We start from the raw sequence: 27,898 nt of genomic DNA, 5'->3' as shown, positions 1-27,898 counted from the left end.
AAACTAGCATGGAAAAAAATGTTGTGCTCTTAAGAACAGCAAGAAGAGCTACTTTGGGTCAGTGGTTAGAGAAGGTCTTTCTGGGCGGGGAGAAGAAGGGGGGGGGGACAGAAGTCTAAATGGTGTTTGAGGCTGATCAAAGCTTCCTGGGGTCCAGAAGAATGGGAGGGAGTGTGGTTGGGAGGAAGTGTGTGGCAGAGGGTGGTAAATGGCCTAATGGGAGTGGGTGGGTGTTGGTTATATCCCTCAACTCCCCATGCTGTCAACTGCAGTCCCCAAGGAGTTGGGCCTGAGATCTTTTTTGTGGTGCTGGGGATTCAACCCAGGGCCTAGGGGAAGTCTCTGCAAGTTAGGCCAGTGTGTGTGTGTACAGAGTCCTTTGTGACGATGCCCTGTCCTAGGGCACTGGGGTTCAATTGCTGCTCAGTGTGGCCAGAGGAGGAGTCAATCTGGCCCTGCAATTCCAGAGGCTCACAAAAAGCCCTCTCTCTGGAATGAAACCGTTACCACTGGCTGCTGCCCGGAATTCCTCGGTCCTGGCTTCATCTTTTCCACTTGGTGAGGCAGGCTGGTGTGGTACTGGGCTGACCCTGTCCTGCCCTGCCTCCCAGCCTCCCAGGGTGCTGCAGGTGGAGCGAGAGTCCATCCGCTCCTGTGTTACCCACTTCCCTGAGATTAATGCACAAGGGCTGTGGAGGACCCCTGGCTTCCAGTCCTGGTCAGCTAGAGATCTGGAGCACATTATGTAAGCTCTCTGGACTTTTGTTTCCTCATCTATAAAACAGAGACAATAATAGACCCTTATACTGTTTTTTTTAATTAATTTATTTATTTTTATTTTTTTTATTAGCTACACATGACATTACAATGATCTTGGTGATTCATACATTTGAATCAATTGGGGTATAAATTCTCATTTTTCTGATTGTACTATACTGTTGTTATAAAAGTGAAATGAGTGAAAATGCTTTAAAAATGAGCTGCTCCTTATTAATAGTATTATCGTATTTTGATCTCTGTGAAAATAGCAATCCTTTGAGGAGATGGACTGGGGCCCAAGACTCATCCTATCTCAGTGTAAATTATTTGATGTTTTTCCAGGAACAGGTTTTGATGGCGGGAGGATGGACACAAGCCCAACGGGAAGGGGTCTGGATGGAGCCTCAGGAATGGCTAACAGGGTGGTGGTCTTGGGCAAACCTTTAGTTCTCAAGCTTCAGTTCTGAGCTGCTGTGAAATGGGCAGTAAGGATTTACGATCACAGGTGTGAAAGGCACCGAAAACATGGGGTCAAGGAAGGGACAATTGGATGAGCAATACAAGACAGTGGGCTCCCTGAGACCCTTGTACCTAATCCTCTAGAATAAAATGGATCTTTTTTTTTTTTTTATGGTTCTGGGAATTGAACCCAGGGCCTTGTGCATACAAGGCAAGCACTCTACCAACTGAGCTATATCCCCAGTTCTATTCCAAGATCTTTACACATCAACCACTCTATGAGGTGAGTACTGCATTATCATCATTTTATATATGGGAAGCTGAGGCACAAAGGTTGGATAAGTGAGCTCCCAGGCTCACACAGCTAGTAAGTGGCTAGATGCCAATCCAGGCTGTCTGACACCAAAGGCTGTGATCTCCACTAGTATACAACACAAACTCTTTTGTTTTAGATGGAATGCCAAAGACAGAGAGACCAAGTCTCTTGCTTGAGAACACACAGCGTTCTTGAGCTGCATCATTTCTGTTCCGCAGGTCCTGGAAGGAGGAAACTCACTAGGTCTGAGGCAGAGGGCTCTGAGGTTGGCATTTGAACCAGTTCAGCATCTTTTTTTCCCTTCCCCTCTTCTCCTAGGATTAGGTCAGTGAGGATTAAGTGTGCCCTGTGGGCACCGTGAGCATGGGAGGCCCTGCCAGGGCCTGATGAGTGAGCATTGTTAATGTTATGGGGCTGGAGTAGATTCGAACGCTCGAGGTATAGTGCTCCCCTGGGGGTTGGCATAGCCCCATCATGGTATAGACAGGGGAAACTGAGGCTGAAGAGTCCAGGGACCAGTCAAGGCCACACAGAGGAGGGAACTCTTCATCCCTGCTTCGCCTGCTCTGCATTTGGGGCTGCTTAGTGCTAAGCATGGAGAGATGGGACTTGGGGTGCCTTTCCAATGATCCCCAGGGTGGCCCTGATCTCAGCCAGAGCTTGACTCCTGATACAGGCCTCTTTGGGAGTTGGGGGATGGGGAGGCTACCGATTAAAAAAATAGACTGTCACGCGCACGGGGAGCAAGCATGCCACTAGCCCTCCTGAGCCAGCTGGCTCCCCCATGCCCAGCTGCCGGGCCCCACTCAGATCTCCTACTGGAGGCCCCACCCACCTCCCACTGGCTGTGGGCCTGAGGCTCATCACTCTCCAGGCACCCTCTCCTCTCCTCCACCCCTGCCCAGTCTCCAGGCAGATGGTGCTCCCATTGAGCTTGGGTGGGCCTGAAGCGAAGCTCTTGTCTCTAAGCTATGCCAGGGAGGTCTGGTGTCACCACACACTGGCTCTGTGGCTTTGAATGAAGCCCTGTCCCTCTCTGGGCCTCAAGAATTGGCAGAATAATGACATCTGGTAGCTGAGGGCCCCTGAAGCCAAAGCCCTGGGAAGGAGGTCCAGATGCTTGTGTACTGAGCCCAGCTCTGCCATGTGCTCTTGGCCATATCCCTTTCTCTAGGGGCCTTGGTTTCCCCATCTGTAACAGGAAGTACCCTGGTTTTTCTGTACTCAAATGTGGCCCATGGATGAAGTGTCCACATCACTGACAATTTGTTGTTGGAAATGCAGAATCAGGCCCCACCGCAGACCTCCTGAATCAGGATGTGCAGTTCAACAACACCCGTGGACAATTCCTAGGTACTTAAATTATGAGGAGCACCGTTCTAGGCCAGTCATTCTTTTTTTTTATTTATTTATCTTATGTGGTGCTGAAGATTGAACCTGGTGCCGCACACATGCGAGGGAAGCTCTCTACCACTGAGCCAGCACCCCAGCCCCTGGGCCAGTCATTTTTAAACTTAAAAAAAAAAGACTAAAATCCATACAATCTTCCCTCTCCAAAGTGTTTAATATGAAATACATAAGAGGAGACCTAGCCACTGTATATTCATCCCAGGAGTGAGGAGGGGTAAATTAGAAGCATAGACATTACTAGGAAGAGCATCAGGGGGAGGAGGAAAAGATAAACACTATGGGGGTGGGGGCATCTTTTTGGGCCTCTCTTGACCCCTGGGAGAACTCCTGCCCAGGTGGCCTTTGAGAGCCCTCTTGGCTCTGACCTCCAGGGCTCTCTGTCTTAGGAGTTTGTAAAGGTGCACTTGCAGTGGGGCTGTGTGAGAGTCCACAGCCCAGTGACAGCTTTCCTGCTTGTCCCCATCTTGGTGTCCTGCCCTCTTCCCTTTGGAGTCCCTGAAAGGGTAGCCGGTGCTATTCTTAGAGTGTCAGGATGGTGAGCAGAGAACATACTAGTGCATTATTTATGCTTCTGAGTCAACGGGGTTACCTTCAGGCCTCCTGGGACATGGCCCTCACAGAATGGCCTTCATCAGTGTGTCTGTGCGGAGGGGAGGGCAACTTCCCAGACCCACAGCCCATCCCTCCCTCCTTGGCCCTTTAGCAGGGAAATGGAATAGAATGGTTATCTAGGACTGGGAGAAAGTTGCTTGGTGACATGATTTCATTTTTCATTCACTCAGCACATGTTTATGGAGCAGGGGTTACATGCAGCAGGCGTGGGCGCCCTGATGAATGAAACAAAGTTCTTGTCTTCGGGAAGCTCACACGTTAGCCAGCGAGTCAGCGTGCTCCGTCATCACCACTGCGTGTGCACAGGCTTGATGCTGGGCACTTGGCACAGCTGGTCTGTGCAACCACTTAGGAGGGCAGGAATTAGGAGACCCTTTAACAGAGGAGGAAACTGAGGCTCAGCATACACAAGGCTTGCTCACAGTCACCACTGCTCATGATCAGATGGGACTCAGATTGGCTAGGACAAAACAAGTAACTTAGATCAAATGGTGGTGTGAAGGGAAGGCTTTGGGAACCCCTGTTCTGCCCCATGAGAGGGATCTTTCTGCTGAAGGGAAGTCAGCTGGTTGAGATTGTCCTGTTCTTAATGGATCCTGAGTTGCTGAGGAAGTTGTGTGTGTCTAGTTTTCACGAGCCTGGATGGAGGGTCTGCTGTGCTGTGGGCTGGAGGTCAAAATCATAGGGGGCGAGTGTATGAGACCCCAAGGTGGCACATCTTGTGAGGCTGGGAGCCAAAGACCTGTGTCCCTGGGTGCTGAAATCCCAGGAAGGTTCCTTGGCCTTTCTCTGTCCCAGTTTTCTAGTCTGTAAAACAGTCTGACAGTCCCTCCTCTGCCTCTATTCATTCATTCCTTTCTTCCTTCCTTTTTTTTGGTGGTATTAGGCATTGAATCCAGTGATGCTCTAGCACCCAGCTATATCCACAGACCCGTTCATTTTTTTTTTTTTTTAATTTTGAGGCAGGGTCTCACTAAGTTGCTGAGTCTAGCCTCGAACTTGTGATCCTTTTGCCTCAGCCTTCCAAGTAGCTGGGATTACAGGCATGCACCATTACATACAGCTTCTGCTTCTGTTTCTGATAGATAAACAGTGCTAGGAAAATTACAAAAGTGTTGCATGTATTCAAAGAACAGCATACATTTACTATATGTAATTATCAATATATTTTATTCAATGTGTGTTTTGTTAACATTATGGAGTTTTTCTATGTGCTGACCACACAGATGTGTTCACTTACTATAGATTATTTATAAAATTATTGACTCTAAAGGCCAGTGAGAGCCGATGCATATCCTGTGTTGTCATGGGCCTAGGTTGGGGCCCAGGGATTTGCATGTTGAACTAATGCCCTGAGGGATTCTGATGCACCTGTGAGTTTCTGGTCTGAGCAGGAGAGGGGAAGGAACATGCCAAGCGAGGCCTCGCACTGAGTTGGAGACCAGGTTGAGGCTAAACTCCAGGCCTCCAGCACCTGGTCTGGTCCTTTTCTCTTGTTCTTCAGCTGTCCCCAAGCATCTAAAGGAATGGGGAGACTTTGAAGGTCGCTGCTAACGTTACAATGCTGTGCTAGGCATTTCACATGGTTTATCCTGTTTCATCGCTGTAGGGGTAAAAAGGGGACATTATCCTCAGCAGCATGATCCCTGGGTCCCTTGAGCATTAGGTGGCAGATTTGGATGGACCCCTGGGAAGGGAGACTATGACTGAGGTTCAGAGATACTGAGACAGGAATTTGAAGCCACACCACCCTTTCCCCCTCTCCAGAAGCACGTGCACTCGAGGCACGTGTTGTCTGGGAACTTGCCACCTGTCTACAGGGCAGGCTGGCAGGAGGGAAAAGGCAACCTCCCACAGGTGGGCACCTGATGCACTATACCCACATTCCTCCATGTGCATGTCCTCCGGTGCTCAGCGTGCGCACGTATGTGTGTGCGTCTTGCTCCCGCCGTGTAGTGTACACATGCATGTAAGGCAGGCTTGACGCAAGCAGCCCTTCTGCGCATGCGCACATGTGCAGAAGAGCTGTGCTGCTGCTGGCTGGAGTCTCTCCAGCATTAGGAAGTGAGAGGGAGAGAGCCAATGGATGCAACCCAGAGGGATCCTATGGATCTCAAAGAGCAGAAGTAGAGCTCCACTTAGAGAACCCCCTTTCCTTATTTGTGTTCCAACGCCATACCATCCTCCAATCTGCCCGGTGTAGCCTGCCTCAAGGACCTTAGTGCTAGCTGCTCCGCCTGCCTCTCTTCCCCTAGATGTGCCCATGCCTCACTCCCTCACCTTCCTCGGTCCTTCAGTCAGATGTGCCATCTCAGTGAGAACAATTCTGATTACTGTATCTACCTTTACAAACCACTTCCCACTCCGTATGTACATTCCATCCATGTTTTTTTTTTTTCCCCATAGCATTTGCCTTCTGAGTTAACCATACATTTATTATCCTGGCTCCCTACTAGAATGCATCTATTTATTTATTTATTTATTTATTTATTCATTCATTCATTCATTCATTCATTCATACCTGGGATTAGCCACTGAGCCACATCCCCAGCGCTTTTTTAAACATTTTTGATTTTGAGATAGGGCCTTGCTATGTGGCTTAGGGCCTCACTAAGTTGCTCTGGCTGGCCTCAAACTTGCACTCCTCCTGCTTCAGCCTCCCAAGTAACCGGGATTACAGTGTGTGCCACTTCTGTACCTACTGGAACAAGCAGATTTTTTGCGGGGGGGGGGGGGGGGGATCTGTTTCTCTCCATGGCTGTGAACAGTGCCTGGTGCTTAGTCGTTATAACTATGGGTTGAATGAATGAGTCCATGTACCACCTGGATTTATTTTCTTTAAATTGTCTAATTTTGTTACTGAAATATCCACTTTAGCCTCCCCCGCAGTAGTAATATACCTGAGACCACAGGTTTGGTGTATATTTTCCAATATGCATTTGAAACTTACATAGCTATCAAGGCTTTTAAATGTTAGGATTCCACCTGAAATCTTTTTTGCTTTCATCAGAGGAGACAGGGCACCATACTTTGGGACTCACTGGTTCAGTCCAATTGTCCCTTTGAACAGATGAGTAAACTGGGCCTCAAAGAGGCTTAGGGACTAGCCAAATGTCATCCAAACTGTGATGGACAGACAGTGGAACCAAATGTCTTGACCTCCAGTCTTCTTTTATAGTTTGAGGGAAAAGGGGAGAGCAGGACTGGATGATTTAGCCCTTCCGGGAGAGACCAGAACTCCTGGGAAGGGGCAGGGTCGGCAGCCTCCAGCCGCTGGCCAGCTCCCAGTTGTTGATGGTTGGTGATGAACCATGGAGCCCTTTTGGTCCCCCAGCCAGCACAGGTTGCTCTTTCCCTCCCAGAAGTCCCTCTGGGGTCTGCCCCTGGGGGCCAGGGATTCAAAACCTGCTCTCTCTCTTTACAGCACACCAGATAAAAGTCAATGCTGAGGTCTCCTGTGCAGAAGATGCTGTGAGGGATGGTGGGGGGGGGGCGGGGACCAGGAGGTGACTGATGTGAACAGAAGTGGGAGAACAGACCCTGACCCAGCTGGTGAAGAGGAAAGAGGGAAGGAGACAGCTAGAGCCCCAGCCTTGGAGAGTTATGCAGAGGTAGGGGTATGCAAAAGGCCAAAGTTGAAATTCCCCTCAGGTGTGCACAGTGCTTTATACTTTTAAATCATGTCTGGATCTTATTTGCTCAGTAGCCACTCTTTAAGCAGATAGTTTCGTTCTTGTTTTACTGATGGGGAAGTTGAGATTGACAGAGGTGAAGTGATTTACCTAAGGGAGCTCAGCAGGTTGAATGGGATGCCCTGTTGAACCACAGAGAGGAGAAGAACGGGTTGAATTTGGTGAAGGAGGGCCGTCTGGGGAGGAGTAGGCAGTTGGAGGGATATAGGAATGAAAGGCAGGCGCCCAGGAACCCGCCTTCAACTCGCTGGCCAAATACTTTGGTGAATTCCCCGACTTTTCTGAGCCTCAAGCTTCCTCATATGCAGAATGGAGAGAAGCGCACTCCCTACCTAGCAGCACGCCAGGATAAAATCAGACATCATACAAATGGTAATGGTGGAATCGCTCACGCACAGACGTGCGCACGGAGGCAGCAGCCTGAGTGAAGTGAAGGCATCGGCCCCTGCCACGTCTGCCCAGGGTGACCCCTCGTCATCCGCCCAAGAAAGCCGGTGTCTTCGTTGGCAGGTGCGAGCGAGCTGGGACCAGGCGAGGACACGCGCTGCCTGGGGGTCCCGCGGGGGCGCGGGGCGAGGGGGCGGGTCCGTCCTCCGGAGCCCAAGTCGGTGCTCCAGCGACATTTGAGAAAGTGCGTCCCAGGAGGGCGCCGGCCCCCTCGCTGTCTGCCCCGCGAGCCCGCGCTGGTCCCCAGCGGGCTTGGGCCATCATTACCATTCCTCCTGCGTTTTTTCCTCCCGGGTTATTTATTTTTCTGGGAGGAAGGAATGTGGGGAATTTACCGCAGGGCGCTGGCCTTCGTTTTCGGCGGTACAGCGGCCTCTTCTATGAGAAGGAAGCGGCCGAGACAGATGGCAGGAGAGGGGAGGCGGCGCAGGGTCCCGCGGGCTCGGAGTCTGGAGCAGTGGGCGTTACGTAACCCACCCGCAGACCCAGGGCAGGGACACGGTGCGCCTGGGTTCGGGGGCATGGGCCTTGCAATACTCATGGCCCGGTGGAACTGTGCCTGCCTCACCCCGTTCAGCCTCTGCCTCTGCCTCTGCGCAAACCCGATGGGCGTGGTCCAGTCAAAGGTCCCTTCCTCTCCAGCTGCTCTAGATTTGGGGAATGGGGGTGGGTAAGGAAGTGTGGGGATTACCTAGAGCCTTTCACCCCTTGCAGCGCTATTCCCATTGCTTAGATCCTTAGATCATCTTCCAAGACTTGCAGTAAATGCCGCCCCCTCCAGGGAGCCTTCCTGATTGCTCCCTCTTAATTAATTTCCCTCTGGGACTCCATGTTCTCCTGGCACCTTATGGAACATTCTGCCTCTTAGGTCCAACACAGCAACTTGAGGTTTCATCTCTCTCTCCACCCTCAGACTTGGTGCTCTCCACTACCACCACCACCACCGCTCCCCCTTCCTGAAGAACCATCCTCAAGATCTCCAGTCTAGAATCTTGAAGGATCTAGAATCAGGCTCCAGGGACAAATGGTGGAGCAATTATGAAGCTGTTTGAGGCTTTGGATGTGGGAGTGTTCCTCCCCAGTGGCTAATTTAGTCAGCAGTTATTGAAGCCTTCCTGGTAAAGACCTCTGCTCTCTGGGGGCAGTTAGAGAAAGGAAGACTGGCTTTGGCCCTGGGCTGGCACAGCTAAGGGGAAGAGTCACATCGTTGTGCAGGACCCAGAGTGTGCTGGGCCCTCGGACAATGGTGGGGACTCACAGATGACCTAGGCTTTGGCCTGCTCCTGGCAGAAACACAGACTCAGGGAATCCACCTCTTCTCTGCCCTGGTTCGCCACCTTTGCATCTCCTGGATGGTGTGTCTTCTCTGGAAGGCTGGAGTGCAATAGTCCTGTTAGTCTCCCAAGGCTTCCAGGGATCTGGGGTGGAGGAGTAACACAATAGCAGGGGGCTTGGAGGCAGGCCTGGCATCCAAAGGGCCGGTAAGGAGATGGGAGCTGGGAGTTGGGCTCTGACACTGGCCTTCTGGGAAACCGACCTCCAGTTTGCCATCTGCCTAGAACTGAAACTGCCTCTTTAAGTTTCTAACTTTCTAAAATCTACTGATTGTATTAGTGACTCAGCCAGCAGAACAGGCAGGAAGGATGCTCTGGTCCTGACTCCTGGTTCCTGGCCAGGACACTGAGGCAGGTCCTGGTAACCCAGCAGTTTGGACAGTGCTTATCGCCTGTAGGGATAGCCCCCAGCTCAGCCTGCGTTGATTTGGGACCCCACATCTTTGTCTCTCCTCCTCCCCCATCTGTGCCCTCCTTGATCCCATTCCCCTGTCAGCAGAGAAAAGCCAAGAGTCCAACCAGACCCAGCCGCCCTCCTCAGTGGCTTCTGAGCTTTCTTAGCCTGCCGTTTCCTCTGAGCCCCACTCCTGCTGGAGTCTGGATGGATTGATGAGGGCTCCCTGGAAGAGGTGGCAGCTGGGACAGGTGAGTGGGGAGAGTGCACATTGCAGGCAGAGCTCTCCAGAAGGAAGGCGCCCAAGCTTGGGATCAGACTGTCCCTGCTCCAGCTCTCTGCCCCTTGCAGGCTGTGAGACACTGAATGAGTTAGTAACTCTCCAGCACTTGGCCTCCTCATCTCTAAAACGGCCGTAAAGCAAGTGCCTTTATGAGTTGCTGTGAGGATTCGAAGAAAAACATATTGAACCCCTCACTTACAGCATCTGGTGCTCCCAAAACGCTGGCTACCGTCATCCCGACCAACTTCATTATTATTCTGCAAGCGGCTATGGAAGATGGGTGGGATACAGGAGGGAGATGGTTGAGACCCTGCCCTCAAGGCTCCTATAGTCTATTGGGGGTAGGGGGTGGCCAAGACCCAGATCATAATGGCTACAGAGCTAAACCTTGGAGACGCGGTGCAGGCCCTGGGACAGGCCCTAGGCTCTATGGGCTATTCTGGGTTTGAAAGCTAACTGTGCCTCTGAGACTGTGTGACCCTGAACAAGTTACTGTGCCCCCTGAGCCAGTTTTGGGTTGCTCAGTGAGTCGTGGGCCTGTGATGGGGCCTGGCACGTGGTGAGCGCAGCCTGAAGGGTAATTTTAACTAAAATGAATAATGCACAAAATGGTGCGGATAAAACATGGGTGGTCAGGGAAGGCTTTGGGGAAGGGGCGGTAGGGTTTGAGTCAGTCGGGAGGCTGGGGGATTAGGGTACATAAAAAGAATGTGAAACAGAGAAGGGGAGGTCTGTGCAAAAGGTGCTCTGCCAGCAGGAAGTCCCAGGGCAGGCGTGGGAACTCTGAGCTGTGAACTCCCTCCGCCATTGCTTAGGGCGCAGAGAGTGCGCTAGTGAGCTCCCGCAGGCCCTGACGTCAAGGGCTTTGAATGTCAGAATGAGCTGGACCCTCTTCTCGATCCCCCCCCCCCATCCCCCGTGTCCTGGGGAGATAGCAAGGATTTTGAGCAGGAGAGAAATAAGAGTGGAGCTGGGAAGGTGAATCTGGCTGCGTGGGGTGGGTTGATTGGCGGGGGAAGAGGCTGGGGGTGGAGAGGCCATTTAAAAGGCTGTTGCAAAATCAGTTTTCCTGATAAAGAGCTGGGCTGAGTCATCTGTGGAGGAGAGAAGTCATATCCAGCTTCTCCGTGTGGCTGTCGAGGTGGGATTTTCCTCTCTTCTTCGTGGACTGGGTGACTGGGTGCCTTTCCTGGAGGCCCTGAGAACCGCGTCTCTGCAGCCAGCGGGAGCACCCAGGGGGAAGCGGGGCTGCAGGAAGGACCCAGCCAGAGTGAGTAAGAGGAACACTCAGAGGTGCCTTTGTGGCTGGGGGTGTGACTCAGGGCATGTGGCATCCCTTTCTTGATCTTAGTTTCCCTTTTGGGCATCAAGGGGGATGCATACGGGTGACTTCCATCAGCCCACTGGTGGCCAGGCTGGGCTCCCCACTTCCACTCCTGTGTCCCTGTGCCTGCCGTTCTTCCCACCCAAGTAGCAGTTTTCTCCAGCAAGGAGATCTGGCCATCTGCTGGCCTCAGTCGGGTTGCACTCCCCTGTCCACTGAGGGCTGGAGAGCTCCTGGGGCTCAGCGAATGTGTCATTTCCTCCTTTCGGTGGGGAGGATGCTGGGCCGGGGCTGGCTAGGTAGCCAGGCCATTACTCAGGCCTCTTCATCTTCCTGCCCCCAGCCAAGCCAGAGGTTGTGCAGAGGCCAGCCATTGGTTCCTTCCTGATCCCACCAGGGGAGCAGCTTACCCAGCCTGTTTACCCAGCCTGCTGCCAAGACTCCACAATGGGCGGCCCCACGCCAGTCTCTGTTCCCACCTCTGGCTCCCTGTCTGCCCCTCTCGACCTGGGCCTGGACATTTCCATTGACGGCAGCTGTGTGAAGAAGCATTTCCTTTAATTCTCCCTGTCCAAACTTCCTCTCTGGCCTCCCTGGCCCTGCCGCACCCCCTTCCTTCAGGGTCTGGGTCCAGGCAGCCTCAGTAAACGGCAACACAGGCAGCTGCCCGCAGAGGGTGAGAGGGATGTGAGAAAGCTCTCGTCTCTGCTGGGAAAAACTAGAACCTGGGGTCTCCTGATTCCCAACCTCATGGTCTTTCCACTCCACTAGTTTTTCATACCCTATCAGTCATTTCTACCTTAGTAAGAATGAGTTTTCAGCTCTCCCACTGAGAGGAAGAAGGGAGAGAATGCACGAGTTGTTGTAGGCAGCTGAGTTTTCAGGGGAGAGGGCACAGCCGAAGGCATCCATCATGGGATGAGGAAACAGGGCTGTGCAGCTCATCATCCGGGAGCCCTGCAGCCTTTATTGATGCTCCTCCCTTGGGCTGGTCTGGAAGGCAGAGTGGTTAAGACATGAGACTTCGCAGCCAGACTTTTCTGAGTTTTGAATTCCAGCTCTGCTACGTATAAGTGGAATGACCTTGGGCAGGTACCTCCGCCTGGGTTTCATGTGTAACATGGGAGAATGACCAGTATTTATTTCTTGGGGTTGGAAGGCTGGAAGGCCAGGAGTATTAAGGGCACCGTAGTGAGGTCGGGTGACTGGGCAACTGCTGCAGGCCTCCTAGAGCAGCACTTGGGGCTATCTACTCCTCCCCCACCTGGGGGCTTACCCTCTTGGACCCCGTCTGCTGACCTCAGGTAGCTCTTCCTTGCATCTGCCCTCCACCCTTCCTCTCTTTAGGGCCTGATCCAACATCCTGGGTGAGTCTTTAAAGGGCTAGCATCCCAACCTGGCCCTGCAGAGGCTGAGACCTTATGACCTACACAGGTGCAGGCCCCAGCCAGGCAGATTGAGGGCTCAGTGAGGTGTCTGTCTCCTGTGGCCCTTGGTCCTCTCTTGCCTCTCGGACACTAAGGAGCCCAGTGTTGGTCCAAGTGACTGTTGTTACAGGTTCCCTAGTCTGGGGAAATTTTTTAAATTATATTTTTAATTTTAAAGATTTTTTTTTATTGGTGCATTATAATTATACGTAACCGTGGGCTTCATTGCTGCGGGTTTGTACAAACACACAACGTAATTTGGTCAATTGCATTCCCTAGTTCCTCCTTTTCCTCTCCCTAGGCTGGGGAATTTTAGATGGAGCTGCTCCCTGGAGCCCTGGACAAGGGACTGAGGGTGGCTGTGTTTGGTCAAGCCCTCCCCCTTCGTTCAGCTTTGTTTGTGCAGGGTGGCAAAAATCATCTGGTTTGTTGGCTGGGCCTGGTCCAGACCTCCTGCTGAATTCCTTTTCTGTGCAGTCACTGCAGGCTGGTGTGGGGGTGCGGGAGCTGTCCTGGGGGGCAGAGCTCACTCCCTCTGACCTTTTCTGCTGCTCCTCCTGTCTCCGTCCAGTGCCTTGAGGGACAGTTACAAGCTCAGAGAGGTGTGGGAAGGGGTCAGCAGCAGCATTTGGGCTGTGCATGAAGCCCAACTTAGACCTGGGTGCTGAGCGCATGTCCTCCTCTGTGACCCTGTCCCTCTGAGCCTCCCAGGACAAGCTTATTCCTGAGGGCCTGTCACACTCTGGCATTTGAGGATTTTCTAAATCCACGGCCTTTTAGAGCCGGCCTGTGGGATGAGATTGAAGCAGAAAGATGCAGACCATTGGGAGGTCTGAAGATTCCCACCCTGAAGCACTTCTTATGAGTCTCACTCTGTGGGCACCTGCCAGTCAGGAGCTGGGCACTCTGCAGCCATATGGAGCTACGTGTGAACCCAGCTCTACTCCTCTTCTGGCTCTGTGATGTTGGGCAGCTCACTTTACCTCTCTGAGCCTTGGTTTTCTTATCATTAAAACATGCATAGTAACACATTGGTACCTGATTGGATTGTTGGGAGAATTAAATACTATGTGTAGAGGGACATAGTCTGTGCCCAATAAAACTTAGCTGCTGTCATTGCCATTGGGTCATAAGAAACATTGGTGGAACTTGATTATCCTGACCTTGTCCTGTGATTTGAATTTGTGAATGTGTGCAGGGTTGTCAGGCTGGAAGGAGAAACCTTTCATATCTGTGTGGTGCTGGGGGTGCGGAGACACACCTAGTGGTGGAAGTGAGTGGCAGTTTATTACTGAAGAATGTACACGGGTGGACAGCACTTCCCTAGGGTAGGGAACCCATGTCAAGGGGTGTGTTTTGGGAGATGCAGAAATTGTGAGGGAATTGGACCCTGTGCTGGTTGCCACTGAGATTCTGTGATTTGGGGTCAGAAACTCTTCTTCCCCATAATTCTGGGATCCTCTGCTGTGGTATCCTAGCAAAGGCAAATCTCCTTTGCTAGAAGCACATCTGACCCCTTTCAGGGAGTAGTGTAGGGTCACCAATTGCCAACTCTTCCCAGGGTGGCATGAGCCCTCTGCTCTGTCCACCCGGGCTTGATGACTTTAAGCCCTTGGTATTCATGACTTCATGTGACCTTCCAACACTGACATCAAGTGCTTTCACCCCCTTCTCAGTTACAGAGACCGTGGCTCTGAGATGCAGGAGCCTGCTTAGGTCACACAGCTAGCAAATGGCTTGGATTCAGGCAGGAGGTCTGGGTTCCAAGCAGAGCAGGAACACACACTGCATGGGCGGAGCAGCCTCTCCTGGCCCCTGTGTGGCTGGTGTCCTGCATCACAGCTCCCTGGGGGGCATCCTAGCTGGACCTTGTTTTCTTTCTTTTTTTGTGGTCTGGGAGATTAAACCCATGGGCCCTCTTACCACGGAGTTAAATCCCAGCCCTCTGGTTTTCTGAAACAGGGTTTTGCTTAGATGCTCAGGTTGGCGTCAGACTTGCGATTCTCCTGCCTCTGCCTCCTGAGTAGCTGGAATTACAATTACAGGCATGAGCCACTGAGCCTGGTTTTAACCCTTCTTCTTCTTCTTCTTCTTTTTTTTTTTTTTGCTGGATGGGGGATACTGGGGATTGAACTCAGGGGCACTCAACCACTGAGCCACATCCTCAGCCCTATCTTGTATTTTATTTAGAGACAGGGTCTCACTGAGTTGCTTAGTGCCTTGCAGTTGCTGAGGCTGGCTTTGAACCTGTGATCCTCTTGCCTCAGACTCCTGAGCCACTGGGATTACAGGCGTTCACCACTGCATCCTTCATTTTAAAAAATATATTTATTTATTTATTTATTTTTTTTGTGGTGCTAAGGATCGAACCTAGTACTTCACATGCAAGGCAAGTGCTCTATCACTGAGCTATATCCCCCGCTCTCGCCCTTCATTTTTTTACTGATGAGGTGACACAAACAGGAGAGAAGTCCTCCCAGGGGCTGCAGGTATCGTGGGCAGGTGGGGTGGACTGTGCGTGTTCACAGTGTCCAACAAGTGGGGGAGATCCAGGCCTTAAGGGAAGCAGGGTAGAAGGTGTTGGGGCCTCAAAGCCTGTGGCTACTTGGCCTGGATCCAGTGAAACCAGCATAGATCCTCTATTGGCCTCCCCCTTGACTCCAGAGTCAGAGGCTCTACCCTGAGCTACTCTCTGGACCTCAGTTTCCCCATCTATAAAATGGAGTGGCAATGAAGTAGCTCTTCTCTCAGGGCCCTTGCAGCCCCCAGAGTTCTGGAATTCTGAGCCAGGCTGGCAGGGTGCCTAGAAAGACTGTCCCTGGAGACCCACTCAGCACGTCATGGCCAGCACTAATGAGGGCAAGTGGGAGGGAGGGCAGGGTCACATTCCTCAAGAACTAATTAGCTTCCCACAGTATCGGGGAAAGGGGTGACGGAGGAAGGAATTTTCTCAGCCATTGACAAAGCCCATGACCCTGGCCACAGGCTGATCCATCCATCTGTCCGTCGGTTCATTTGTTCATGTGTCCATTTGTCCGTGCGTTGTTCAACAAGCACAAATTGAGCACTGACTGTGTACCAAGTGGGCACTGGGGAGAGAAAGAGAAATGGTTGCCCACAGTGAGCCAGACTGGACCTGCACCCTGCACTGATCTGTCCCCCTCCTGCTTTCCCAAGGGACTTCGAGCGTGGGCTGTGAACTGATTCCAGCTTTGCCACCCTTAGCTGTGTGACCTTGGTGTCAGTTACTTACAAGTCTCCGAACCTTGGTTTTCTGTTCTGCAAAACAGGGGCAACTAACATTTGTATCGTGGTGGGCAAATGAAAGGATGCAATGTTCTAGTGAGGTCCCTGCTAAATTAGCCTGATTTAATACTTTTCTAATGTTAAAATATGTGAATTTTTAAATGACCATTTAGATAAAAACAGGAAGTAACCCTGGAAGGACATAGAAGAAACAGACGACAGTGGCTCTGTGATTGTGATGTGGAGTAATCAGGAATGGATGCTTTTCACTGAAGACCATTTTTATGTCTTTATTTTTACAAATGAAATGTGAATGTATCACCTATTCTATAAAGAAATGTTAGTGGCAACTCTATAAGATCAAAGAAAATTACCATGAGCTTGAAAGTGTAAAGGAACCTAAGAAAGGGACATAGAGTCGGGGGTGATGGCATACACCCATAATCCCAGTGACTGAGGAGGCTGAGGCAGGAGGATCCCAAGTTCAAAGCCAGTCTGGAAACTTAGGGAGACACTTTCTTAAAATAAAATATAAAAAAAGAGCTAGGGGTGTAGCTCAGTGGTAGAGCACTCCTGTGTTCAATCTCTAATACTGAAAAAAGAGAGAGAAAGAGAGGGAGGGATGACGGCACATAGAAAATACTCCTGGGACTCTTTTGTACGGTCAGCAATCTTTTTAAAATATTTTTTAGTTGTCAATGGACCTTCATTTTATTTATTTATATGCAGTGCTGAGAATTGAACCCAGTGCCTCACACATGCTAGGCAAGTGCTCTGCCACTGAGCCACAACCCCAGCCCTACCGTCAGCGATCTTACTCTGTGCCCACTTTAGGCCAGGCACCACACTAGGGGACAGGGTTAGAAAGATAAGCGAGTTGGGCAAGGCCATCATCTCCTTGCAGCTATGCTCTAGGTGAGGAGACCATGATAATCAAGGAAATACACAGAAGACCATTTCAAATTGTGGTGAATGCTAGGAACAAAATAAAGCAGAGAGATGGGATAGGAGAACGGAAGGCCTCTCCAGAGAGGTGGCATCCAAACTGAGACCTGAGTAGCAAGAAGGAACCATCAGGGAGTGTCATCTAGGGAAAGATCTTATTGCAAGCCGAGGGAATAGCATGAACAAAGGCTCTGGGGCAGGACCACTCATGCCATTTTCAAGGGACAAAAAGAAAGCAGCAGAGTGTGGAGAGGAGAGGGTGGTGGAGGAGGCATCGGCGCTCAATGGGGTCTTGACTTCTAGAACAAGGTGTTCAGGCTCAGTTTGGTGATGTGCTGCATCAACAGATTTTGGGGGCAATCCAAATGAAGGGACAGTTAATACTGAAAAGGAAATCACAGCAGGCTTCCCCAAGGTGGTAGTGTTTAAGTTGGGACATGTATCTTCAATTGGGTCATGAGCTGGTTCTAGGAAACTGTGAGTAAAGATCAAATTCTAGAGGAAAAGGTCATGTGTAGGAGGGCGTGGATGACCACCTGTCTGCATGCCCCTGTGGCGCTGCATTCCCATTTCCTAACCGGGCCTCTGTTCCTCCCTGCAGCACTGGGCCGGAGCACTAGCTTCACTGAGAAGGATCTGAAAGAGGCCAAGGCTCTGAGCCAGCAGATTGCAGCCCAGCTGACCACCCCTCCCAGCTCCAATTCCCGAGGTGTCCAGCTCTTCAACAGGCGCCGGCAGAGAGTGAACGAGTTCACTTTGGAAAGCCACGGCCAGAGGGTACAGAAGCCTGTCCAGGAGTCCCCCAGAGAGCCCTCTGCAAGCCCCCCAGGCCATGCCCCAGGTCTCAACTTGAGTTCCACCTTGCTGCCCAAGCCAGGCCCTTCCAGGCACCCAGACCCCGAGACCCGCCACAGAGGGGTCTCTGCACCCAGGATGGAGGGGTACTCAGAAGAGACCAGCTTGCTGCAGCACCTGGAGAAGATGGCCAGTGAGGAGGAAGAGGTACCACTGGTGGTTTATTTAAAGGAAAACGCAGCCCTGTTGACCGCCAATGGGCTTCATCTGTCCCAGAACCGAGAGACCCAAGAGTCCTCGCCCAGCCCTCCTCCAGCGGAAGTCCACAGCCCAGCTACAGATGTCAACCAAAACCTTTCCTCGCCCAGTGCGGTGCTCACCACACCAGCTCCTAACAGCAACCACAACCTGCCAGCCACCGATGTCAATCAGAATCCCCCAGCAACCGTCACCCCCCAGAGCCTGCCGCGTTCTAGCACCCAACAGAATTCCGCTGAGGCACAGTGCTCACAGAATGGCACGGTGCCAGATTCCAAACCCAGCACCCTGTGTGCAGATGGGCAGCCCCAGGCACCGCTGGAGGAGGTGAGATCCGGTATGCTCCTGATTGACAAGGTCTCGACTCTACCTTCTGCCACCAGCACCTGCTCCAGAGAAGCTACTCCCATCCAGGGCTCTGGGCCGCTGACCTCAGATTTCATGTCCAGCTCCCTGCTCATCGATGTGCAGCCCAGCACCCTAGTGATGTCAACGGAACAAGAGATGACTGCACGGCCAGCAGCCACTACACCCACCAAGGTGTACAGCGAGGTCCATCTCACGCTGGCCAAGCCCCAGTCGGTGGTGAACAGGACGGCCAGGCCTTTTGGGATCCAGGCACCAGGGGGCACTAACCAAATAGAGCGGAGCCCCATGCTGGAGAGACGACACTTTGGGGAGAAGGCCCCTGCTCCCCAGCACCCCACCATGGTAGATAGGAGTCCCCGGCCACAGAGACATGTCATGTCCCACAGCCCCATGGTGGAAAGGAGGCTGGTGGGGCAGCGAAGCCCGGCCTTGGAGAGACGCCCCTTGGGGAACTTCACCCCACCGCCCACCTATGCAGAGACTTTGTCCGCGGCACCCCCGGCTTCCCGGGTTAGGTCTCCCCCGTCTTATTCTGCCCTGTACCCTAGCTCCGACCCCAAGCCTTCTCATCTGAAGGGCCAGGCGGTTCCCGCCAGCAAGACGGGCATTTTGGAGGAGTCGATGATCCGCAGAGGCAGTCGAAAATCCATGTTCACCTTTGTGGAGAAGCCAAAGGTCACCCCCAATCCAGACCTGCTGGACCTGGTACAGACCGCGGATGAGAAGCGGAGGCAGAGGGACCAAGGCGAGGCCGGCGTGGAGGAGGAGCCCTTCGCGCTGGGGGCCGAGGCGTCCAACTTCCAGCAGGAGCCAGTCCCTCGGGACAGGGGCAGCCCTGCAGCCGCGGAGGAGGCTGTCCCCGAGTGGGCTTCCTGCCTCAAGTCGCCCCGTATCCAGGCCAAGCCCAAGCCCAAACCCAACCAGAACCTCTCGGAGGCCTCCGGGAAGGGGGCTGAGCTTTACGCCCGTCGCCAGTCGCGGATGGAGAAGTATGTCATTGAATCTTCAGGCCACACTGAGCTGGCCCGCTGCCCTTCACCCACCATGTCCCTGCCTTCCTCCTGGAAATACTCCACGAATGCCCCCGGCTTCCGCGTGGCATCCCTAAGCCCAGCGCGGACGCCCCCTGCCTCCCTCTACCATGGCTACCTGCCTGAGAATGGGGTCCTACGCCCAGAGCCCACCAAGCAGCAGCCCCCATACCAGATGCGGCCCTCTCTCTTTGTCCTCTCACCCATCAAGGAACCTGCCAAGGCCTCCCCTCGAGCTGCCTCATCAAGAGCTGCCTCCTCAAGAGCCTCTTCACCAAGAGCCGCCTCCCCTGCCAAGCCCAGCTCCCTGGACCTAGTGCCCAACCTGCCCAAGGCGGGTCTCCCACCGTCTCCTGCACTGCCTCGGCCTTCGCGATCCTCCCCAGGCCTCTACACCTCACCTGGCCAGGACGGCCTCCAGCCCACTGCCGTGAGCCCCACCTACAGCAGCGATATCTCCCCGGTGTCTCCCTCCCGGGCATGGTCTCCCCGCGCCAAGCAGGCTCCCAGGCCCTCCTTCTCTACCCGGAACGCAGGGATCGAGGCTCAGGTGTGGAAGCCTTCTTTCTGCTTCAAGTAACGGACCCCACAAGGGTCCCACTGCCTGTCCAGGCCCCTTCTCCAAGGGCCAGGTGGAGAGCACAGGTGGCAGGAAGCAGCCCAGAGCCTAGTGAGGAGGATGGGGAGTCCATGGTTCAAGGTCTGCACTGTCACCAGCTAGCTATGTGACCTTGGGCAAGCTGCATCCCCCTCTCTGAGCTACAGCAGCCTCTTCTCCACTACAAGGGGTCCTGGACTCCATGTCGGGGTGGGAAGGAGGGTCACAGAGAGAGCTTCCCGCTGGCAGGCCATGATAAGGCCAAGCGGCTTCTTCCAGCCTTGGCGAGCTGCAGGGCTGCCAGTCTGAGGCCAGCGACTCGCTGGGGAATGGCCAGGACAGGGGATGCTAAGGGGGACTTCTGGAGCAGACAGAGCCACCAGTGCCGAGGATTCTGCCAGCCAGGGGTCTGCCTGCTCAGCCAGCTGGAGGCCTCCCCAGGTGGCCCATGCTCCTGGCATCTTCCTTCCTGTTGCTGGATTCTCCCCTCTGCAGGCCTGTCTCTCCCTCTGCCTCTGGACGTCTCCTCTCCACTGCTTCAGACAGCCTGCCTGGCCTCCACCCTTTCTTCTCTCCCGGGGCTTCCTGCTGGACGCGGACTTGGCCCACCACTGCTGTCTGCTGCTGTTCTTCCTGCTCTCCCCAGCTGCCTCTGCACCTTCTCTGAGACCTGGCTCCACTTGAGGAAGACTCCTGGCCTAGGCCTCAGTCTTGCTCCACCTGGCTTGCCCTTCTGTTGGGGGGCGGGGGACATCCCAGGGGATCCCTGAGGGAATGATGTACAAATGTGTGTGTACTGCTAGGAGGGCAGCTCCTGTGTGAGGTATCGTGGGCTCAGGCCCCAGGGAGAAAGGCAGAGGAGGAGGTCCCATCCAGGCCTTCCACTTGCTGTGTGACTTTGGCCAAGTCACTTCCCTCTCTGAGCCTCAGTTTTCTCATCTATACAATAAAGGCTCCTCCCCATGATAAGCTGTGAGGATTGAAAGGATAGGCTGGTGCTTTGCGAGGAAGGGCTTGTGAGTGACAAGATAGTCCCTGGGAAGACAGAAAAAGGAAACAGGATAGATGGAGTTAGATGTCTGTGAGGATGACCTGGTGAGGTATGGTTGGGATGAGCTGCTGCAGGAGGCCAAAGGCTCAGAAGCCTGGGCTGGGGTGACTTAGGTCGGAATTGCCTGTGGAAATGATGTTGGCTGGGATAGGCCCACAGCAGCTCCGGGGGAAGGGACAGTAAAGACCCTAAGGCTTTGAGGGAAGTCTTGGACTTAGACCTGGATTCTAATGAAATGACTTGGTGTGAATCTTTGGGTCTCAGTTTCCCCATTCACACAGTGAAGGTGTTGAGTCAAGTAGCCAGACATCCCCACACCCCCCTACGCCCTTTGATATGATGCATCCCCCAAACTACACTTTGTGGGGGATAAGAAAAGACAGATACCAGCCGCAGGATTCAGATGGAAGCTGCCCAAGACTGGGGGCCGAGGACCACCCACTTCCTTTTTCCCAGTCCTATTTCTGGGCTCCCAGAGGGGCGAGGGGTGGTGGAGGCGGTGCCATGCTGGGCTGAGCCTGCAGTTTTCGTGAGCTCAGGGCTCGTCTCCATGGGAACAGGGGTGCCTTCTCAGTGAGCTCATTCTGCATGAACCACAAACTGAGGGGGCATGCTTGGGGAGCTGTAAAGGAGCTTAGTTCCTTCATGCCACATCCCCCCCAGAACAGGGTGAAGCCCCCTGCCCTGGACCCTTGCTCCCTTCAACCCTGGGGGGCCAACCGTGGAGGAGCCCACCTTCCATCCTATGGCTGGGCTGAGCTCTTCTCCCAACTTTGTTTTCTCTCCTGTTCTCAATACACTCTGCCTCAAATCCATCTTGCTTCTTTCTTTATTCTCTGCTGCTGCTGGGTCATGGCTCCCTTGCTCCTGGTTCTGGCCTGGGCCGTGGAGTGGACTGGTCAGCTACTGTGTGTGAGTGTAGTGTGTCCTCGTGTGTTTGGATCTGCTAGGGCTACGTAGTTAGGTGCTACCTGGGTAGTGAAGGCTGAGGTCTTTTCCCCAGGTTAATTCACAGAGACCCAGACTCCTGTTCTGCTTCCTCCTTCCCTCAGAGTCTGACCAAAATGGCCGTTGAACAGGGGGGAAACATGCTGCCCCTTATGGCCCAGATTTATTTATTTATTTATTTATTTATTTACTTACTTACTTACTTACTTACTTACTTACTGGTGCTGGGGATTGAACTTGGGACCTTGTGCACACTATGGAAGCTCTCTGCCACTGAGTCACATCTCCAGCCCTTGTTTGGGTTCTTGAAAAATGAAATTGAAATGCCTTTCACCAGAGCATTTGCTCTTCAGTTTCTACACGTCCCCTCCCCCTTCCTATTATCTAAATTTGGCGATTTCCCACATTCATCACCATCACCGCCTGGCTCCTCAAAACACCAAGTTTCTGCCCCTGCTGGAGAGGGAAGAACTGCTAGATGTGTACCTGGTTCCTGTGTGGCCTTGCACAACCCTTCCCATCTCTGGCCTCAGTTTTTCCTTCTGTGCTGATAGGAGTGTCGAAGGTGGGAGCTCTGTTTGGTCTATGCTAGCCAATGGCTGACTGCTCTGCCTTTACCCCAAACATGTGCTCTGTTGTGGGACTGGGGCAGGGTTGACTGGGTGCTACTCTCTGAATTTTCCCCTAGTGCATTTCCAAGTAGATCGGCATATATGGTGCATTTCTACTTTGGCAGAAAGTGAACAGTTCTGATTTTCTGCAGCCTTTTTGTATTGTGAACCGCCCCCCCCAACCCCCATGCAGAGTCAGTCCCTGGACATGGAGTTATTATGAGGTCAGACCTGGCCGTCCTCCAGAGGCTGAGGAGCTGCTCACCACTACCCACAACATCCCACCCTCTGCTCGAGCTGCTGGCTTTCAGGGTCCTGGCTAATCCTGTTACTCCCTCTTCTTGTTGGACCCGGCAATCCCCTTGTGGCCACAAAAGGCAAAGACAACATTTGAGAGTTTTTGACAGTTATTGTAGCTCCCCCTGGCCCGGCCTCCTTTTCTGGTTGAAGAGCCTGTTCTTCTGCCTTGATGGCTCTTCTCAGGTCATGAGCTCTTGTCCCCACCTTCCTGCTCAGGAGGGCATGGTAGTTGGGCATAGGACATGCCCGAGCACACCCTGAAACTCTGGGTTGAGCTTCTACTCCTTCCTATGTGGCCAGGACCTCCCTGTAAGCTCCTTTCCCTGTGACATGGGCTCTGCTTCCACAGGTGGCTCGATGCACACTTCCCCGGATGTGTCAGACATAGAGCCGCTCTCAGGGTCTCCAGCTCAAACTCTGCACAACTCCTGACCCTGAAAGAGGGTTCTCATGCTGAGTTGTAACCTCTCTATTCATGGTTGAAGCTTGGATGTCCTCAGGAGGTCTCTAAAGTCCAAGGCACCATGAAAAACTTCCTCTCCAGGCTGTTGCATGACGTTCCTCTTTAGGTTAAAGGGCTCTATTCCGAGAGTCTGGGCTCAACTAGCACTGCTGCCTTGTGTTTGGAGAACAGTATAATCTCTGCCTATTGCTTCCTTTTTCTGGGAGAAACTAGATTTTTCAATAGGCTGAAAGGATGACTGGCTTGACTGTGGCTGATTGCTGATTGGAGAAAAGAATGATCTTGTGGGTGGGTCTAGATTTGATTGGGTACGAGGCAACCAATGAATGGACTGACTAACTAGGGACTCAGATGGATGGATGGTTGTTGGTGAATTTGGATTGGATTGCAGCCCTAGTAGACTGGTTATTGCTGGAATCTGATTGGATCAACAGGATCATCAGTGCCATGGTTAGAGAAATATAAGCTTGGAATGGATTTCCAAGTCCTCCACTTCCAAGCCAGATAAAACTGGTGACACGGGAGGTAGCCTTTGAGCAGCAGAGAGTTACACATACATTTCAGGGGAGGGGGGATGGCAGAATATACTGGGCTGCTATATACACCTCTGAGCTTCATTTTCATCATTAGGAAATTGGGTGTGACTATGCCCGCTACCTCCTCACCACTTTGTTGTGAGGAATCAACGAGAGATATAGGATGAGAAACAACCTTGCAGACAGGCAAGTCCTTGAACGGAGGAAACAGGTATGGCAGAGTGCATGGCAAAGTAGTGCTTTATAGCCTCAAGCATGTTCACCACCTGGAGTCACATTCCTCTCCTGGTGCCAGCAAAAAGTCCAACAAAGGGGAATGTGCTGCCTAGGGAAGACGACTGGCCTTTCATCTGTCAGTAGGAACTCCCTCCCATCTTAGGCATCAAGGAAAAATAAGGAGGTCATTATAGCAACATAGCAAATGGTTTGGGGCTGAGGGAGTCTTTCATTAAGTCCAACTTTAATAATAGTAGCTAATAGTTTTAAATTTAACTCTTTTTTTGTGTGTGTGTGCCAGAAATTGAACCCAGGGCCTGGTGCACACTAGCTAAGTGCTGTATCATTGAGCCACATTCCAGCCCTTAAATTTAACTGTTTTGAAAAAGATAATATATGCACATAAAAAAATCTAAACTTCTATAGAAAGTAATACCTTAAAAAGCCTCGGACCCACTCCCCTGAGGCTGTATGCTCTGACTCTACTGATAAAACTATTTCCTAACAGGTAACCATTTCGGTTAGTTTCATATGTACCTCTCCACTATCTCTTTATGGTAACTAACATCTATTGAGCACTTTCCTATAAGCAATATGCTAATACATGTAACTGTCTTTTACACGAGTCACCTCTCTCTCTCACAAGGACTCTACAGTGTACCATTTTACAGAGGAGGAAACTAAAGCCCAGAGGGAGCAAGAGCTTGCCAATAAATTAACAAGTCTGTCTCCAAAGCTAGCGTTCTTTAACCCTAGTCATCATCGTCCCTTCCCCTTGTCCTCCGTTTAAAAGCAGAGGCTGACCCCGATAGCGTGGGCTTTTAAAAACATTCTGGGCTGGGAGTTGGGTCACCTGGGTTTCATTGCAGGTTCTGCCTGACTTTGGTCAGTGCATTTCTATCCTTATAGAAAATACAAATCAGACTCAGTCCCTTCCAAAACCAGCACTAAAAACCTGCCCTCACCCTCTCTGTTTTCTCCCCAGGACCGCCAAGAGAGCCTGCCCACTTCCCCGCCCTGGACTCCCAGCGCGTCCCGGCCCCCCAGCAGCCTGGACGGCTGGGTGAGCCCAGGACCGTGGGAGCCGGGCCGCGGGAGCAGCATGGGAAGCCCCCCGCCGCTGCCGCCGCCGCCCATGTCTCCCTCGTGGAGCGAGCGTTCAGTATCTCCGCTGAGAACCGAGACCGAGGTGCGTCCGCCCAGCCGCCAGCTGCAAGCGCTCCTGGCGCGAAACATCATCAACGCGGCCCGGCGCAAGAGCGCCTCCCCGCGGCCAGCGGGCGCCGAGAGTCTGAGGCCCTTCTCTCCTCCCGGGGTGCCGCCGCCGCCGCCACCACCGCGCATGCGCTCGCCGCAGCCCACCCGCTCCAACCCAGGGGTAGCGAGGGGGGCGGCGTTCACGCCCATTCCGCCGAGCCCCTTGCTGGCCGGGCCCGGGTCCTGCGCCAGTCCCCGGAGCCCAGTGCCTGCGCCGCCTAGGCCCTTTCCCTACCGCCGCTCACCCACGGACTCCGACGTGTCCCTTGATTCCGAGGACTCTGGGGTTAAATCGCCTGGCATCCTCGGCTACAACATCTGTCCCCGAGGATGGAACGGTAGCCTGAGGCTCAAACGCGGCAGCCTCCCCACCGAGACCTCCTGCACCACCTAAAGCCCCACCCGGGAGGGCCCAGCAGTAAGAGAAGTCATCAGTGTTGGGGAATCCCCGCACCACGACCCCAACGGATCTGGCCTCATTGAATAGCCCCAGAGCTAAGTGGTCAGAAAGGAGCGTTTTGGGCTTGGGGATGGAGTAGGTACCCAAGCTTGGGTTTTAATCCATGCTGTATCATTCAGTGGTATGACCCTGGGCTAGACCTTTCCTCTGTCTGACCCTCAGCTTTCTCATCTGTTTAATGCAGCTTTGGACAAGGCCGTTGCCAAACATCTAAATTTCCCCTTCTTTCAAACACTCACACACACACACACACACACACACACACACACACACGTGCCTTGGAGGGTTCAGTTGTGCATATGGACCCTTGGACTTGCTGCATTCCAGGGTTCCACACCCCTTCTTGGCTCTTTGCTCTCTGGAGCAAATAAGGGGTATATTCATAAGAACCTAGGCTATGTCCCCAGTCCAGGCCCTGACTTGACCACCCAGCTCCCTGGCACCAAGTCCCAGGCAGGAGCAGCTGTTTTCCATCACTTCTCAGACAAGTTCTATTTTTACCCAGTGACCTTTAGAGAGATCTCCCAAGCCAGCTCAAGGTGCCTTACTAGTTCCTCTGGAGAAAAGGAGCAGGAAGATTCTTCTTGGGTCTTGTCACACTACTTTCTCCATCTCAGGTCATCTCTTCTGCAGCCAGGACAATAATTTTCTGCAGTCTTGGGCCTCCAACCTGCCTGTCTTCTGGGCCTGTTCATGGCAGGTTCTGGTCTCTAGCTGGGCTGAAGAGAGAAGAAGAAATAGAATTACCCTCTGGCCTTACCTATTGCCCTCAGTTTGGAGCTGCCCATTTGGAAAGAGAGAGGCAAAAAGTACCTTGTTATATAAAGTATGGAAGCTGCGGCCAGGATGCACAAAGGAGAGTCTAACAGGAGATAGATTGTCTCAGATCACCTCCAAGGGCTCTCCCAGTCCTCAGATGTGTTACATGGTATTAGGAAGTGGGAAGGGTGGTTGTCACAGATCGGCTGAGCTTGAATTCAGGGGCAGATGAGCTTAGGTAGTAAGTGAAGGATTAGGCCAGAGTCAGCCTAGGTTCTGGCCACTTAGGAAGTGCCTCCCTCTTCAGTTTTAGGCCACAGCCCCAGTGTCCTTATCATAACCAGAAGAGTAGGCACTGTCCCACCCAACTCTTTATCATTGCAGTCTGGCCTAGCTCATGCCTGGTCCCAGTGATGAGGAGCCTACCTATAGGCTCTAGCCATCCTTCTTAGCTGATTCTAGTCCCTAGGAGGGAACTGGAGAGGAATGTGTCTGTTCTGTAGTTTCCAGAGCTGAGTGGTGGGGTCCTCTAGAAGTTCAGATGATCAGATTCAGAATACTTTGCCAGGATGCAGCAGAGTGGTAGCTGAAACTGGTTGAGGATCAAGTATATGTAGGAGAAAGAATATTAGGATGTTGCTAAAGGTGAGGAACAGTATGATTTGGGGTTAAGGGTAGACTTACCCACCCAGCAGAGTAACATTAGTCATAGAATCTTCCATGTAAGGCTAGGGAAAGCAAGGGTCATGATGGAAGAGAATCAGGATTGGGATGGGGCACACTTTGGAATAAAGGAGTGATCCCAGAGGGTTCTTAGGGCCTGGGGACATATGCCCTGTTGGTAGGAAGATGAGATGGGACTCCTCCTCATTTAATAAGTGACTACATTTATCAAAGCCCCCTACCTGCAGGGACCCTTGTAGCATAGGAAACCAGGGCTATGAGTACCTCCTCCTAGAGAAGAGAAACTGAGGCCTCTGGCTGATGCCGTGGCAAAGAGGAACCATTTCTAAATGCATTTCTCCACAGAGCCAGCAGGAGACAGCCTTGGGAAGCTGCAGTTCTTTCTCTGACTGTTCTCTCCTTAGGATTGCCTTCTCCCTGACCCTCTCCTCTAACCGTTATAAGAGATTGCTTGTGTACTGCCTCTAATCTCCAGTAGAATTCAGCTAAATAAATGCTTCCTGCATTCTTCTGCCTCCTGTGTCATTTTTGGCTTAGCTAAAGCCCTTCCCTTCTCCCCAGATGTGGCATAGTCCATGGGACACTGGGGGGGGGGGGGGATATCTGAGACACATGGACTGAGAACTTGGGGGTATGCAGCCCTGAGGAGAGATGGTGAACAATGGAAAAACTTAGAACCATAGAAGTTGTGTTGTCCCTGGGTTGAAATCCTGGTTCCATCATTGACTAGTTAGGTGGCTCTGAGTGAGCCCACTCCAGCAGGTCTCAACTCTCCCCTCTTTTTAAATTTAAAAAAAAATGGGTAGTTTGCCTTTATGTATTTGTTTATGTGGTGCTGAGGATCAATCCAGTGCCTCACACATGCGCAACAAGCACTCTGCCACTGAGCTACAGCCCCAGCCCTCAGCTTCCCC

At 52.5% G+C, this 27,898-nt stretch overlaps 1 protein-coding gene and 1 long non-coding RNA gene across 3 annotated transcripts in view; both read left to right on the top strand.

The window, feature by feature from the left end:
• SYNPO (synaptopodin) overlaps nt 1-27,490 on the top strand; it is a 36,566-nt gene extending 9,076 nt beyond the window's left edge. The window contains exons 2-3 of one of the 2 annotated variants that reach the window (XM_081288589.1): nt 17,250-19,651; nt 24,810-27,490. In XM_081288589.1, the coding sequence (XP_081144715.1) occupies nt 17,250-19,651; nt 24,810-25,475 (3,068 nt within the window). In that variant the 3' untranslated portion in view covers nt 25,476-27,490. Of the gene's footprint in view, nt 1-17,249; nt 19,652-24,809 lie in introns of those variants that run through there. The other variant, XR_014021305.1, reaches the window with a different exon arrangement.
• On the top strand, nt 127-17,241 carry LOC308646071. The gene is made up of 3 exons (XR_014021315.1): nt 127-745; nt 1,413-7,167; nt 7,557-17,241. It is a non-coding gene; the product is annotated as an uncharacterized lncRNA (long non-coding RNA).
• Nucleotides 27,491-27,898: the final 408 nt, after the last annotated feature.

This window comes from Spermophilus citellus (genome assembly GCF_964194105.1).
Source record: "Spermophilus citellus genome assembly, chromosome: 1".
Lineage (NCBI taxonomy): Eukaryota > Metazoa > Chordata > Mammalia > Rodentia > Sciuridae > Spermophilus > Spermophilus citellus.
The sequence above is the reverse complement of the archived record's forward strand: the minus strand, read 5'-3'. Positions and strand labels throughout refer to the sequence as shown.